At 40.6% G+C, this 17,836-nt stretch overlaps 1 protein-coding gene across 1 annotated transcript in view; it reads right to left on the bottom strand.

Annotated features, from left to right (window-relative positions):
* The window catches only part of LOC309551335 (T-kininogen 2-like), a 54,494-nt gene that overhangs the window by 19,408 nt on the left and 17,250 nt on the right, over positions 1-17,836 (bottom strand). The window contains exons 5-7 of the mRNA XM_082251884.1: positions 13,127-13,237; positions 3,164-3,245; positions 892-1,037 (exon numbers count right to left, since the gene is read on the bottom strand). Coding sequence (XP_082108010.1) covers positions 892-1,037; positions 3,164-3,245; positions 13,127-13,237 — 339 coding nt within the window. The remainder of the gene's footprint in view (positions 1-891; positions 1,038-3,163; positions 3,246-13,126; positions 13,238-17,836) is intronic.

A 17,836-nucleotide genomic window follows, 5' to 3' on the forward strand; every position in this document is an offset into this window, starting at 1 on the left:
TATACAGAAATATAATTACCCTGAACTTATTATCTAAAGGACAACCAACACAAACCGTATTCTACTTTTCTACCAGTAACTAATAGATGGCAATGATTCAATCAACCTGAGCCAATTAACTAGCAGACTGTCGTCCTCGAGCTCCTGAGATACAATACACATTATCATAAGTGTAAACACAGAACCCCAAGTAGATAACAGGTGAGTAAATTAGCATATTCAACATTGTCTGGAAGACAGGTGGTTGAGCTGATGATATTAGCATCTGCTACCAGTTTTACTGTCTTGGGGAGACATTACTCCAAGGGCCTCACATATAGTGTGTTTAGTGTTAGGCCTCATGTACACTACAGCTGGAAAACTGACGTTTAGAAGCATTTGGGCATTTTTTTCAGCAGCCCCTGAAACTCTACTCAATGTTATCTTATGGGTACATATACACTCAGGCGTTTATAGTAGTTTAGAAGCAGCCGAGAGGGAGAGAAAGAGAGAATGGAAAAACCAAGGTTGCCATATTTTAATGTATTTTGAAACTCTGCCCTGCAGAGTAGCCTCTATTGTAATGTGTTTTATAGTGTATGTATTGTGGTTTTTGTTTCATCTATGCTTAGAGAGGACAATTTTCAAGGCCCTGGCTATTATATGCTTAGAAGCTGTTGTAACCTGGAGTAGTTATTTAAATTAGGGCCGAGTAAGGTCTTCAGGGCGCCTATTTGCTAGAACTATTGGAGGGTTTGGTGTCATGATGTTTAAGCACCATCAGCAGGTGTATTTCAGGATAACTGAATTAGAGTGGAGTGAACTACTATCAATAACATATTCCCTGTATATATCTCAAGGTTTAGTTTTCAATTTGGATTGCAATGAGCTTTATGGCATTAGTATACCTACCATTTTTCTTGTAGCTTCTGTAAAATTGGCCATGTTGTAAAGGTTTGTGTGGTTCCCTAAATTATATTCTTCAATAAACTTCTTTATCAAAGCCTGTATCTCCGGGTCAACTCTTTGTATAACAACAGGGCAGTAAAGGCAAAACCCTAAAGAAGCAAAAATGTTTACTTTTATAATCATTTTACTACAATAATCCAGTATCACTGTGTGGTATTATGCATGTAACATAGTCTGTTATGTTATATATTTTATATAAATTCCCTTCTTTTTGAAATTAAACCGCAGGGAATAAAATGTTAGAGATAAAATCTAACCTCTCCCATTTCTATCCCCCCAGCTTCACTTTATTTGAGTATTTATGATCATCAGAGTAGTGCAATATTAAAAACAGTCAACATTGGCAAAAAAAATTTCCATAAGGAAACCATATTTGTTTTTTCTTTTTTTAATATTCATGGTCCATGTATCTGCATTATATACACTGTTCAATTTTATATACATTGTTTACAATAGAAGTGTCCTAAACATTTTTTCAATTTTAGTGAAAAAGTAGGAAACTCCTTCTACCCTAACAGTTTGTTTGAAGGAGTTTTCCATTTAGGACCCAGGGTGTTCTACTTAGTTCCACTCTGATAGTTGTTTTCTACTTAATCCTCCTTTTCTTCTGCAGAAAACTGAGAAGCTTGTCAATTAACGCAATCCCTTTTCAAGCCTTTTATTGGCTTTCATCATCTCACTAACAAGTGTTGTGCAACAAGAGCAGCAATCAGTAAGCAGGGCTCTAAGGAATTTGAGAAGCAAGACAATTACACTTCAGCAGAATCAAAGGGCAAAGAGTGTTTTTTATTCTAACTAAGGATCGAAAATGGCTTTAAAATGTTTATAAGATGTATATAAATTATATATATATATATATATATATATATATATATATATATATGTTTATATATATATGTTCTTAAGATGTTTATATCTATAAACAGCAGTGTAGGGCTCGGTTCACGACTTTGCACTGCGACTTCCTTCTGATTTGATCCGACTTGGATGCTATTTAAGAGCCTGTACAAGGACTGAAATCACACCCAAGTCAGACCAAAGTAGGGCAGGAAACTTTTCTGAAGTCAGAGCAACTTGTGTAGTATCAGTTAAAGTGTTACTAAACCCACAACAGTAAAATCAGTCTTGATATGCAGTAAAGCATGCTTGTTATACTCACCGTGGAACCGAAGGGGTTAATCTTCTGCATTGTGTAAAAAGGCTGCTTGATCCTGTATGCCCAGATCCTCCCCTTCTTCCACTGACTCCAAAACATGTCTGGATAACACAGAGCCTTTGGAGTCAGGCTGCACATGCTCAGTTTGGTGTGTATTGCTAGAGAGGTTTTTTTTTCTTGGGAGAGTGCATGTTATCAGCACAGAGCCAATCAGCACTGTCCAGACATGTCCAGACAGAGGGTCAGGAGCTCTGCAACCTCATAGGACAGCTCAGTGCAGTTTCAAAACTCCTCCTACAAGCTTCACCAGGAACTGATAGAAATAACAAGACTGCTATATACTGCTGATGAGAAAAGGTATTTAGCAGCTTATGTTTACTAAAATAATTGTATTTCTAGGTTCTGTGTACTGTGGAGACCAGATAAAGTAAATGCAGGGTCCTGGGTTTAGTAACACTTTAAGACGGCTCTCATAAGGAAATATTGAATTTGACATGTCATCCAACGTGGGGATCTCACAAGTCAAATCCCATGTTGCAGCAGGGTGTAACGAGGCTAAAGGTGAGATTGCATTCAACACCTTGTTTGGTGGATAAAGCAACAACAACAAATCTCCCCAAAGCATTAACAAGCCCCTCCCTCAACATAGATCTCTCCTAGCAACAACTATAACATAAGACCTATCCCCACCAACAATAGATCCTCCACCAATAACAATAGACTTCCAAAGCAACAACAGACCCCCCCTCACGTCGTACAAAAATGGATCCCCTCCAGCTACAATAGATCCCCCAGCAGCCAGCATCGGTAGACCCTTCAGCACACCCCAGCACCCCTTGTATACATTCAGTACTGGAGGTGGCAGAACTGCGTTCCCCCCGCGTTCCTGCTGACAAAAAGCCCTTGTTTAAACTGACTACATTTTATATACATATATACTGTATATATATATATATATATAGTTTTTTTTTTTTTTATAACAATGGTATGTCAAAGTGTTTAACAGATCGTTGCTTTTATACATATACCTACCTGTAGTATTATAAATAAACGTTTTACCTGTGAAGGAACATTCCGAAAGGATATCCCTGACTCCTCCATTTGGATTCACTATTACCTTGGTCAAACAGCGTCCTCTATCCTGCAAAAACAATTTTTTTTTTTATGTTCATTATCAATATTTATCAACTTATTTTTTTTTTCTGCTGCTTATTAATAAAGGAAAAGCTTTTGGAAAGTCAGAATGCAATAAACAACTCTTCCAATTATACTATGTCAATTTATGCAAGGTTCACACCTGTATTAGCCCCCATCATTTAGTGTTGCCTAAAGTGGATCTAGCATTAGAAATATTTTTTCATGATAACGCTCAACTCAAGGCAACTATATAAAACAGAATGAATGCAGCTATTTATTTACTAATATATCCTTGATTCTTTTTTTAATACAAGCAGTGCAGGTACCTGAATTTGATTTGGTATCCATCTCTTGCAGTCCCTGTACAGCAAAGTTCAGACTGGATGTGGAAGAAACTACAGGAGAAGCCAGTCGGTTTGGCTGTGTTGCAAGTAGCATGGTGATAGGAAGGGAAAGCAAAGCGACAGAGAATTGAATTCATCGGTCTTCTTCTACTTCCAGAGTGGGGGTGAAGAATAGGCCTGTAAGTGTTACTGAAATGCAGCAGGAAAAAATCCTGTCTCCTCCCCTGACAGACAAGGTTGTGAAATGTGGCAGAGCTTTGTAAACCATTATGTTTTTTCTTTGACTTTACTGCTATCGCTAGGGTGCTGATAAGCCCCCTATATGAAAGCATTTTATAGATGACAGGCCTTCTTCCTTGTGTCTGCCTGCCCTCTGCCCAAGCAAATTGGGAGGGTTGAAAGTCCCCAATTTGCTGTTCACCTGGTTCTGCAGGCTAGGATTTGACAGACCGGAATCCTGAAGTGCTCAAGACTGAGTGCTTCCTGGTTCATTCTATGCAGAGTAGATCAAGACTGAGTGCTTCCTGGTTCTTTCTATGCAGAGTAGAACAAGACTGAGTGCTTCCTGGTTCATTCTATGCAGCGTAGAACAAGACTGAGTGCTTCCTGGTTCATTCTATGCAGCGTAGAACAAGACTGAGTGCTTCCTGGTTCATTTTATGTAGAGTAGATCAAGACTGAGTGCTTCCTGGTTCATTCTATGCAGAGTAGAACAAGACTGAGTGCTTCCTGGTTCATTTTATGCAGATTAGATCAAGACTGAGTGCTTCCTGGTGTCACGGAACCATGAACCAGACGTGCAACAACAGATAAGTGAAAATAAGAAAGCTTTATTGAAAATCAAGCTGTAAAGCAAAAGTCCAAACGGAAGGCGAAACCGAGGCAGAGTCCTTGCGAAGCCAGAGGTCAGGAACCAGGAGGGTAGTCAGACGAAGCCAGGATCAGGAACCAGCAGGGTAGTCAGACGAAGCCAGGATCAGGAACCAGCAGGGTAGTCAGACGAAGCCAGGATCAGGAACCAGAAGCAGCAGCAGTCTTAGAAGCATGTGAACACAGGAGGACCAAGCAAGGAACTGAAGCCACAGACCTCCCATATATATGAGCCAGGCATCCAGCTCCTCCCAGTGGGAAGGAGGAGCCGCAGGGTGGGAGGCTACAAGAAACCCAGAAACCAAGATGGCCGCCAGCAAATGTCAAACGAAGGAGAACAGCAAGAAGGTAAGACCATGACAGTACCTCCCCCTCAAGGGCCCCTCCTCCGCGGAGTAAAGAACGGTTTCTGAGGGAAGCGTGCGTGGAAGGCTCGGAGCAAGGCAGGAGCATGGACATCTGCGGAGGGAACCCAGGAACGCTCCTCTGGACCATAACCACGCCAATGAACCAAAAACTGCACCCGACTGCGGACCAGGCGTGAGTCCAGGATATTGCTCACCTCATACTCCTCACGATTGCCCACTTGGACCGGACGGGGCCGAGGAACCGAGGAAGTGAAACGATTACACACCAGTGGCTTCAACAGGGAGACATGAAACACGTTGGAGATCCGCATGCCGGGAGGAAGCGCAAGGGCATAGGCTACCGGGTTTACCCTGCGAAGCACTCGGAAGGGACCAACAAAGCGAGGCGCCAGCTTGGGAGTGGGCACTCGAAGGTTGAGGTTGCGGGTGGACAACCATACACGGTCTCCGGCCTGGTAGGAAGGAGCAGGCGCTCGTCTGCGATCAGCCTGGAGTCTCTGGCGCTGCACAGAAACCTCAAGGGACCTCTGGATCTGTACCCAAGAAGCACGTAGGACGGAAAGGTGATCCTCCACAGCCGGAATATCCTGGGGAGAGAATACCTCCGGTAACACGGCAGGTTGGAACCCATAATTGGCCATGAAGGGAGACGTCCCAGAGGAAGAGTTCACCGCCGTGTTCCTGGCAAACTCAGCCCAAGGCAGGAGGTCAACCCAATTGTCTTGGTGGTCGGAGACATAGCAACGAAGGAATTGTTCCAAGGCCTGATTGGATCGTTCTGCGGCCCCATTGGACTGAGGGTGGTAGGCCGAGGAGAAGGAGAGATGAATCCCCAACTGGGAGCAAAAGGCGCGCCAGAACCTGGACACAAACTGACACCCCCGATCCGACACAATCTCCTTGGGCAAACCGTGCAACCGGAAGACCTCCCTGGCAAAAATCGTGGCCAACTCCTGTGCAGAGGGTAACTTCTTGAGAGGAACACAGTGGCACATTTTGGAAAATCGATCCACAATCATGAGAATGACCGTATGGCCTCGGGATGCAGGAAGGTCCACAATGAAATCCATCCCCAGGTGTGACCATGGGCGCTCCCCGGGGGCTATGGGTTGCAGAAGGCCCAACGGAAGGTGCCGAGGGGACTTACTCTGGGCACAAACGGAGCATGCCGCTACATATGCGGCGATGTCGGAACGTAGGGAAGGCCACCAGAACAGACGTGAAACAGCCCAGGACAGCTGATTCTTTCCAGGATGCCCCGCGGTCTTGGAGTTATGGTAGGTTCGCAACAACCGAGTGCGCAACTCCTCAGGCACAAAACATCTACCGTTGGGTCTCTCAGAGGGAGCACCAGATTGAGCCGCCAAAATCTGCTCACCCAGGGGAGAGGTCAGGCTGGTGCGAATGGCGGCCAGGATCTGATTCGGAGGTATGACCGAAGTCGGAATCGACTCCTCCCTGGACAGGTCGGAGTACTGCCGTGATAAGGCATCCGCCCTGATGTTCTTGGAACCGGGTAGGTAGGAGACCACGTAATTAAAACGTGACAAGAACAGAGCCCATCTGGCCTGACGTGGTGTCAATCTCTTGGCCTCAGAAAGGTAGGTCAGATTCTTTTGGTCCGTCAGGATGAGGACCGGAACCACCGAACCCTCGAGCAAGTGCCTCCATTCTTTAAGGGCCTGCACGATAGCCAATAACTCCCTGTCACCAATCTGGTAGTTGCACTCCGCGGAAGACAGTTTCCGGGAGTAAAACCCACAAGGAAGCAGAGGACCCTCTGGTGTTCTACGCTGAGACAGAAGGGCGCCTACTCCCGTCTCAGACGCGTCCACCTCGAGGACAAAGGGCAACCCAGGGTTGGGATGCGACAGAATCGGAGCCGACACAAAGGCGGACTTTAGAGCCTCAAAAGCTCGGATGACCTCGAGCGGCCAGACCTGGGAATTACTGCCCTTCCTGGTCAGATCCGTGAGAGGCTTGGCTAGCATGGAAAAGTCCCTGATGAACTTCCGATAATAATTGGCGAAGCCCAAAAAGCGCTGCAGGGAGCGAAGACCACTGGGCTGGGGCCACTGTAAGACAGCCGAAACCTTCTCAGGATCCATGGAGAACCCCTCAGCGGAAATGATGTAACCTAAGAAGGTTACCTGGGATCGGTGAAATTCGCATTTCTCAAGCTTACCGAACAGCTTGTTCTCTCGTAACCGTTGCAACACTCGTCTGACATCCAGAATGTGGGTCTCCATGGATTCAGAATATACCAAGATGTCATCCAAATAGACCACCACACACTGCTGCAACAGGTCACGGAAAACATCGTTAATGAATTCCTGAAAGACTGCGGGCGCATTGCACAACCCAAAGGGCATAACCAAGGATTCATAATGACCGGTCCTGGTGTTAAAAGCGGTCTTCCACTCATCGCCCGCCTTGATCCTTACGAGGTTATATGCCGCCCTCAGGTCGAGTTTGGTAAAGACCGTGGCCCCTTTAAGGCGATCGAACAGCTCGGAAATCAAGGGTATCGTGTAAGCGTTCTTGATCGTGATGCGATTGAGACCCCTGTAATCGATGCAAGGCCTCAACTCACCGCCCTTCTTTTTCACAAAGAACAATCCAGCCCCTGCCGGGGACGAGGATTTGCGAATGTGTCCGCGTGAAAGCGCCTCCTTCACGTACTCCTCCATGGCCTCATTCTCCGCTACCGACAGTGGATAGACCTTGCCACGAGGAGGAACGGCACCAGGTTGTAACTCGATGGCACAATCGTATGGGCGGTGCGGAGGTAGGGCAACCGCGCGCACCTTATCGAATACATCCCGGTACTCCTCGTATTCAGGAGGCAACAGAGAGTCCGAGGAAGTACACAGCAACTTGACAGGCCCATGGATGCAACTAACCCCACACTGCGGTGACCACGAGAGGATCTCAGCCGATCTCCAATCGAAAGTCGGATTATGCTTCTGGAGCCAGGGGTACCCCAAGACCACCGAGTAGTGTGGAGACGAAATAACTTGGAAGCAGACCGACTCTCTGTGAACGGCACCAATGGCTATCCCCACTGGAAGGGTCTCATGAGTCACGTGTGGCGGCAGAAGGGTTCTGCCGTCTATCGCCTCAAGAGCCAGTGGAGAACCTCGGGCCTGCAGAGGAATGGAATTGGAGGCAGCGAACACACTATCAATGAACAAACCACCAGCACCAGAGTCCACCAACGCCTGGGTCATCACTGAGCCCCCGACCCAGGAGAGGACAACAGTGATCAGTGGTTTGTCAACACGGGAAACCGGGGACGAGGAGACTCCACCCAAGATCTGCCCCCAACAGGATCTCAGGTGCGAGCGTTTCCCGGACGGTTCGGACATGCCAACCGAAAATGCCCACCGAGACCACAGTACATGCATCGACCCTCGCGTCTTCGGAGTACCCTCTCCCCCTCGGACAGGCGAGCAAAGCCCAGCTGCATGGGTTCACCCCCAGCCAAGTCATCCCCAGGAGGCGTGGGAGGAGAGGGAGGCACGGGTGGGACAGCAAAGGTAGGCGCCAATCTGTTAGGAGGTCTCCGCAAACTCTCCTTAAAGGAAGGTCTCTCCCTGAGTCTGGTGTCAATCAAAATCAAGAAAGAAATAAGAGACTCGAGCTCCACTGGTAGGTCCTTAGCTGCAACCTCATCCTTCAAGGCATCCGAGAGACCATGAGAGAAAGCAGCGACCAGAGCCTCATTATTCCAGCCCACCTCTGCTGCCAGGGTACGAAACTCAATGGCGTATTCAGCTACGGATCGTGAACCCTGTCTGATGGACATAAGGAGCTTCGCAGCAGAGGCAGCACGAGCCGGCACATCGAATACCCTCCGAAGAGAAGCAACAAAACCGGAAAACTCGGCAACCACCGGATTGTTGTTCTCCCATAAAGGGCTGGCCCAGGCCAAGGCCTTGTCCGAGAGCAGCGAAATTAATAAGCCCACCTTAGATCTCTCAGTAGGAAAGGCATGTGGCAGCAACTCGAAATAAATGCCCACCTGGTTAAGGAAACCTCGGCACTGAGTTGGCTCTCCCCCAAAGCGCTGTGGAAGGGGGGCAGAACCGGTCATACCCCGAAACACCGCAGGCGCAACAACAGGTGTCGGGGTAGACTCTGGCGCAACAACCGGAGCGGCAGTAGGAGCGGACCCAGGAGCGACAACCGACCCATCGGCAACGGGAGCGAAATGAGCCGTGCGTTCAAGCAGGGTTTGCAACGCCACGGCGAACCGACCCAACAGGTGATCCTGCTGATCAAGTCTGGCAACCAGCGTGGGTAGCGAGGATGGCCCTGTACCGTCAGAATTCATGGCTTGGTCCTAATGTCACGGAACCATGAACCAGACGTGGAACAACAGATAAGTGAAAATAAGAAAGCTTTATTGAAAATCAAGCTGTAAAGCAAAAGTCCAAACGGAAGGCGAAACCGAGGCAGAGTCCTTGCGAAGCCAGAGGTCAGGAACCAGGAGGGTAGTCAGACGAAGCCAGGATCAGGAACCAGCAGGGTAGTCAGACGAAGCCAGGATCAGGAACCAGCAGGGTAGTCAGACGAAGCCAGGATCAGGAACCAGAAGCAGCAGCAGTCTTAGAAGCATGTGAACACAGGAGGACCAAGCAAGGAACTGAAGCCACAGACCTCCCATATATATGAGCCAGGCATCCAGCTCCTCCCAGTGGGAAGGAGGAGCCGCAGGGTGGGAGGCTACAAGAAACCCAGAAACCAAGATGGCCGCCAGCACATGTCAAACGAAGGAGAACAGCAAGAAGGTAAGACCATGACACCTGGTTCATTGTATGCAGAGTAGATCAGGTAACAAATAATGTTTATCCACTTGCCGACCAGCCGCTATACTTATACTGCGGTAGGTTGGCTCTGTACTACGAAACAACATACCTGTATGTCGCTTCCGGAGACAGCTAGTGGGGGTATGCACACACGCCGATTGGCCACAGGGGGAGCCAATCAGAGAATCGAGTTGACGCAATGTCTGCCGGGCACCCGCGATTGCTCCCTGTGGAGACAGAACGGCGGTCTGCCGATGTAAACACGGCAGGCCACTGTTCTGTCAGTGATGAATACAGGGATTCTGTATTCCTCCTATTTAGGAACACAGGTCTCTGTGTTCATACAGCAAGCCCATCCCCCTCCTAGTTAGAAAGCACCCTCTAGGGACACATTTAACCCCTTGATCACCCCTGGTGTTAACCCCTTCCCTGCCAGTGTCAGTACAGTAACAGTACATATTATTAGCACTGATTACTGTAGTAATGTCACTGGTCCCCCCAAAAGTGTAAAAAATGTCAGTCAGGTGTCCGATCTGTCTGGCACAATGTCGCAGTCCCGCTAAAGATCGCTGATTGCTGCCATTACTAGTAAAAAAAAATGACATAAATTTTTCCCCTAGTTTGTAGGCGCGATAACTTTTGCACAAACCAATATACACTAATTGGGATTTTTTTTTACCAAATATATGTAGCAGAATACATATTGGCCTAAAATTATGAAAAAATTAGATTTTTTGATTTTTTTCATTGGGAATGTTCTATAGCAGTAAGTAAAAAATATTGCTTTTTTTTTTTTTTTTTAGAATTGTCACTCTTTTTATTGTTTATAACGCAAAAAATATATATTGCACAGGTGATCAAATACCACCAAAAGAAAGATCTATTTGTGGGGACAAAGGTCATCAATTTTATTTGGGTACATGTCGCACGACAGCGCAATTGTCAGTTAAAGTAACGCAGGGACGTATCACAAAAAATGTCCTGGTCATTAAGGGGGTAAAACCTTCCGGTCCAGAAGTGGTAAATGTACACTAAATTGTCAAAAGTATTGGGACACCTGCCTTTACACGCACGTGAACTTCAAGGGCATCCCAGTCTTAGTCTGTAGGGTTCAATATTGGGTTGGCAAACAGCTATAACAGCTTCAACTCTTCTGGGAAGGCTATCCACAAGGTTTAGGAGTCCTGAACGAGATGGCCTGGCTCGCAATTACCGCTCTAATTCATACCAAAGGTGTTCTATCGGGTTGAGGTCAGGACTCTGTGTAGGCCCTCCATCCCAAACTCTCCCATCCATGGGCACTGAGGAGGCAGCACTGATAGGCACTGATAGGCTGCACTGATGGGCACTGATGTTGCTAATATAAGCATTGAACCTAAATGTATTATTTTTAAAGCCTCCTTTTGCAGTAACAAAGCAGCCAAATGTAAATGTTGCTTCTTTAGTCAGATTTTACAACTTTGACTTTTGGGCTGTTTATAAGGATGTTTTGGCATTAATGCCAATTTTATCCTCACTAAAGCTAAATGTGATTTTTTGTTCATTTTCACCAGATTGTTCTTAAATCCTATGAGGAGGTTTTTTTTTTTTTTTAGAAAAAATATTGCCAGTTTTCTTTGAACTGGTGAAATAAACTGGCTATATTAAATACAGCTATAGAAACACATATTAATCTTGCCTTCTGGGCACTTTTACCTCCTTCCTGCCCAGGCCAATTTTCAGCTTTCAGCATTGTCACACTTTGAATGACAATTGCGCTGCCAAGCAACACTGTACCTATATGAAATGTTTATAATTATTTTCACACAAATATAGCTTTCTTTTGGTGGTATTTAATCACCACTGGGTTTTTTATTTTTTGCTAAATAAATTAAAAAAGACCAAAAAATGTGGAAAAAAAATAAATAAAAGTTTTTCATAGTTTGTTATAAGATTTTGCAAACATATTTTTTCTCATTCACTGATTTGCGCTACTGAGGCTGCACGGATGGGCACTAATAGGCTGCACAGATGAGCACTGACAAGGCGACACTGGTGCGCACCGATGAGGAGGCACCGATGAGGCTTCACTGACAAGTGGCACTGATGGACACTGATAGGTGGCACTGATGAGGAGGCACCGATTGGCAGCACCGATGGGCACTGATTGGCAACACTGGTGGGCACAAATTGGCAGGACTAGTGGGCACTGATTGGCAGCACTGGTGGGCACTGATAGGCAGCACTGGTGGGACTACACTCATAATCAGGACACTGATAATCAGTGCCCTGATTATCAGTGTAGATGTCCCTTTTACACAAGCCAGTTATCGGCTCTCCTCTCCTCCCGCTGACAGCCTGAGGGAAGGAATGCTGATAATCGGCTTGTGCTTACATCGTGATCAGCTGTGACTGAACACAGCTGATCATGTGGGAAAAAAACTGCTGATTGGCTCTATACCCCGATTTGTGATCAGCTGTGTCCTGAGGATACAAGAATCACGGGAGGACATCATATGACACCCTCTCAGAACTGGCCGGCCGCACTGTAGCCGTCAATCGGCAAAAGCATGGTCGGCAAGTTGTTGAAGAAAAAATAACTGCTCTGAGAACAATGAGGGTGTGAAATACAATTTTTACACTTTGAGAGAACAAGAAAGGGTTTTTTTTTAAAGGAGAGATTAGTCTCCCACCCAAGGAAATTGGACTTTAAAGGATGTAGACTTGTCACAAATGAATGAGCACATCAAATTTTAACCATTTATATAAAAAGATAACATTTATTCACATACAAAATAAATAAAAATTACTATAAAATACATATAAATTGTATATTGTAAACCCATAACAGCTCGGAGAGTTTATTGTACCATCTACTTGAAAGTATAGTTGTTGGAAAACATGTGTTTCGCAGAACAAGTTGTTCACACATTGCTTCCTCAGAGATCCTCCATGTTAGCCGAGTTATTAATATAAACTTTTTACACTATTTTAGTTTTAAAGAATAATACATTTGGGGAGCAGGCTACAAAGATGTTACAACCTGTCATTAAGGTAATCATTTTTGCAACTTCTTTATAGATAGTTTCCTGATATTTGAAAAAGTATACTAACAAGAACATTTTTCTTTGCTCCTAGCACCCAATAGGTTTTTAACTATCATTTTTCTAGTTTTTATTTGAAGCTGAAACATGAACTCTGACTGATTGTTAGACAGTTGACTGTTTGCAATTTTTACCTACAACAGTCTCTACCATTTTTGTAAAAATAACAGTTTGTGAACCATTCCTTCAACTATTTCTTGCAGTGTGAAAAGATGGCACAATTTACCCCCAAAGATTCAACATTTTTTGCTAGCTTTGAATATCAGGATTTTGATATTTAAATATCACAGAAAACAAAATGTGGTTAAAATTGTGTTATTCAACAAAAAGAAAGACTTGATCAACGGTCTGAATACTTTTGTAAGGACATGTACTACAAAATACCCATATAAACGGTCAAAACACTCACCCCATTTATATCAATTGTGCATTCTTCTGTGCTCACATTACTATATAAACTCCTAGAACAACTTGTTTGTATGATATTCAATTCCAGATTATAGATCCATCCACTGATAACCTAAAACAGATCAAGCATGAGCTAGCAAATATATCTTAGACACCTGAACAGGATGGAATGAAATCTTATCAGACCTCAGGCATTTCAAATACACCCCTGTGGCTTCCTGTATATATATGAATTTATAAAAGGTGGATAGAAAAGTTAACAAATAATTAATTGTGCGCATGCATTATAGTTATGTCATCCGGGCCTGGCCAATCAAGAAGCTGAAGGCTCCAAACCTGAAAGAAGAGTGGGTGAAGATGGAAGGGCTGGCAACAAAGGGGAGCACTGACATCGCAGAAAGAGACAGAATCGCTTTCTTAGGCAAGTCTGACAAAATCCTTAATTGTATATATGAAATGCCGCGCCTACCCTTAAAGTGTGAAAAATTGGGGTAATTTCGCCGTCAATTTAAGTGTGTGCTTAAATAGAAATGTGGTATAGTGAGGCGCTATTACCCTTACTGAGTGATGGTTGTTATATAAATCTTTTAGTAAAAAACCCAGAGTTGAAAAAACAATTTCCAGTATTAAAGTGCAATCGTGCCTTTACCAAGTGCAATCAATATTTTTGCTATATCTTGTAGTAGGATGCAGTGTACCACTACTATCCTGTGTAGACACAAGTTTGGTTTAGGTTTGACTCTGAATATGAAAATTATTTAATTTATTTAAAAATGCAATTATGCAGTTTCAAGTGCAATCAAACAAATGTGCAAACCACTGCTAGATGTGCAAATTCGAAAGTGCAACAGTGCAATTCCCAGTGCAATCAAGAAAAATGTGCAATTATTACAATGTGTGTAAGTTTCAAAGTGCATATTAAAGGTGCAGATGATTTTGTGCAGATGTAGATTTTAGATTATGGCGTGGAATTTGTGCAATAAAGGATGACCATTTATGCTCAAGCGACAGAGTGCAGAATATTCAAAATTAAAGTGCTTAGTGGGTATAAATATGCTCAATAAATTATATATATACAACAAGAAAGGTATGACTATTTTATAAGTGCAATATATTATAAAATAGTCATATAAAATAGTCATACCTTTCTTGTTGTATATATATCATTTATTGAGCATATTTATACCCACTAAGCACTTTAATTATGAATATTCTGCACTCTGTCACTTGAGCATAAATGGTCATCCTTTATTGCACAAATTCCACGCCATAATCTAAAATCTACATCTGCACAAAATCACTTTAAAAATACCAGTTGTGGACCATAGCAAAATTAATATAATTGCAACATTTATAAGCATATTGAAACTTACATACATTGCAATAATTGCACATTTTTCTTGATTGCACTGGGCATTGCACTATTGCACTTTTGAATTTATTATAACATTTATGATGGAAAAATAGTTTCGATGTATATTTATGCGTTGTTGCACATCTAGCATTGGTTTGCACATTTGTTTGATTGCACTTGAAACTGCATTGCAATTGCACTTTCAAATATTTTAAATCATTTTTATATTCAGAGTCAAACATAAACCAAACTTGTGTCTACACAGGATAGTAGTGGTACACTGCATCCTACTACAAGATAAAGCAAAAATATTGATTGCACTTGGTAAAGGCAAGATTGCACTTTATTACTGGAAATAGTTTTTTCAACTCTGGGTTTTTTACTAAAAGATTTATATGACAAAATCCTTAGTTTAGTGGTTTACTTTTCACACTCATGAACACCACACCACACCACACCACACCACAGTGTTCATTTGACACTCTATTTAACCACTTCAGCCCTGGAAGGTTTTACCCCCTCAGGACCAGGCCACTTTTTGCTATGTGGCACTGTGCTATTTAAACCATCTCAGCTCCAAAAGGTTTTATCCCCCATAATGACCAGGCCATTTTTTTCCAATACGGAACTGCGTTATTTTAACTGACAATTGCACGTTCGTGCGACGCAGTACCCAAATAAAATTGATGTCCTTTTTTTCCCCTCAAATTCAAAAAGTTTTCAAATGCGAATTCGAAAAGTTTTCAAAGTCAAACATTTTTCAAATGCGAAAAGTTTTCAAATTCGAAAAAGTTTTCACATTTGTTGAATTTTTGATTTGTTTTCCAATTTCCAAAGACAATAAAATAGAAAAGAAGATAAAGGAATAGAATAGAAAAAATATAGAAAATAATTGAAAAGAATATAACAGAAAATAAAAGAGTAGAATACAATGGAGTAAAACCGAATAAAATGGAATAGAAAATAAAAGAATATAATACAATATAATATAATATAATACAATAGAATAGAATAGAATAAAAAAAGAATAGAATAAAATAGAAAGAATATACCCATCTTCTGAAATTCGAATTGAAAAGAATAGAATACAAAAGAATAGAACCATTTACCAAATTTCAAACAGAATCAATTCGAATTTAAATAGAATGGAAAATAATAGATTAGAATAGAAAATTACCCAATAGTACAGAAAAAAAACAACAGAATAGAATAGGATAGAACGAATATAACCATCTTCATATATAAACTCTTCTTTTCTATTCTATTTAAATTTGAATTTACTCTATTTGGATTTTGGAAAATGGTTATATTTTTTCTTTTCTATTCTATTCAATTGTTTTTTTAATTCAGTTTTTTATTCTATTCTATTATTTTCTCTTCTTTTCTATTCTTTTATTTTCTTTTCTATTATATTCCATTCAAACCTATTCTATTCTATTCAAATTCAAACTTATTCTATTGAAAATTCAAATTTCGGAAGATGATTATGTTTGTTCTATTCTAGTCCTATTCTATTCTTTTCTATTCTAGTCTGTTGTTTTTTTCTACACTATTCTGTTATTTTCTATTTTATTCAAACCTATTTTCTATTCTATTCAAATTCAAATTGATTCTATTTGAATTCTGTGACATGGTTATATTTATTCTATTCCATTCTATTCTATTGTTTTTAATTCTATTATTTTCTAATCTAATATAGTCTATTCTATTTTTTTCTATTTTATTCTTTTCCTATGTATTCGAATTTGAATTTATTCTTTTTAAAACATTTGAATTTCAGAAGATGGTTATATTCTTTATATTTCATTCAATTCTTTTTTATTCTATTTTATTCTATTATTTTCTATACTATTATTTTATACTCTAATCTATTTAATTCAAATTCTAACTGATTCTATTTGAAATCTGAGACATGTTTCTATTCTATTCTATTCTATTCTATTCTATTCTATTGTTTTTTTTAATTCTTTTCACTTGTATTATAGTCTATTATACTCTTTTTGTATGTTCTATTCTTTTTATATTATATTATTTTCTTATGTATACTAATTTAAATTTATTCTATTTAAAAATTCAAATTTCAGAAGATGGTTATATTATTTATATGTTATTAAATTATTTTTTATTCTATTCTATTATATTCTTTTCTGTTCTATTATTTTATATTCTGTTCTATTCTATTCAAATTCAAACGTATTCTTTTCAAAATTCGAATTTCAGTAGATGATTATATTCATTCTATTCTATTCTATTCTGTTTTTGCTATACTATTCTGTTATTTTCTATTCTAATCAAATTTTTTCTATTCTATTCAAATTCCAATTGATTCTATTTGAATTCTGGGACATGGTTATATTTATTCTATTCTATTCTATTGTTTTTTTATTCTATTCTTTTTATTATATTATAGTCTATTCTTATCTTTTTTTCTATTTAATTATTTTCGATTCTATTATTTTCTTGTGTATTCTAATTCAAATTTATTCTATTCAAAAATTTGAATTGTTGGTTATATTCTTTGTATTTTATTCAATTTTTTTATTCTCTTCTATTCTTTTCTATTCTACTAATTTCTAGTCTATTCTATTCTATTCTGTGCTATTTAATTTAAATTTATCCTTTTAAAAATTTGAATTTTGAAGAATGATTATAATCGTTCTATTCTGTTCTATTCTATTCTAGTCTGTTGTTTTGTATCTATACAATTTTGGTATTTTCTATTCTAATCTATTCTATTCAAATTCAAATAGATTCTATTTGAATTCTGGGACATTATTATATTTATTCTATTCTATTGTTTTTTTCAATTCTATTCTTTTCTATTCTATTATAGTTTATTCAATTTTTTCTATTCTATTCTTTTCTTATATATTCTAATTCATATTTATTCTAATTAAAAATTAGAATTTTAGAAGATGGTTATAGTCTTTATATTTTATTCAATTAAATGTTTTCCTATTCTATTGCTTTACTTTCTATTCTATTTTATTCTCTTTGGAAACTGGAAAACAAATCAAAAACTATTCAAATTTGAAAACTATTCAAAATGTATTCAAAAACTATTCTAATTGATTCAAATTTTGTCTGGATTTTTTTCCCGTTATTTTTCGGATTTGTTTAAATTTGATACTATTGTAATTCGGATACATCTGTATTTCCGAAAACTGAAAAATCGTTCGAAAATTTGATTTGGAACGAAATTAACTGCACATGTCTAGAAGTCAATATGCATAAGAAAATAAGGAATCCTCTGTGGTAAAACAGGATACTCCTCTTAGACACCGTCCAAAGTTCCAAGATGCTCATGCAAAAGAAGCCAAGAATGCCACAGTGTAAAATTGCATGTGCAATGATTTA

Source organism: Pelophylax lessonae (genome assembly GCF_965119305.1).
Source record: "Pelophylax lessonae genome assembly, chromosome: 3".
Taxonomy (NCBI): domain Eukaryota; kingdom Metazoa; phylum Chordata; class Amphibia; order Anura; family Ranidae; genus Pelophylax; species Pelophylax lessonae.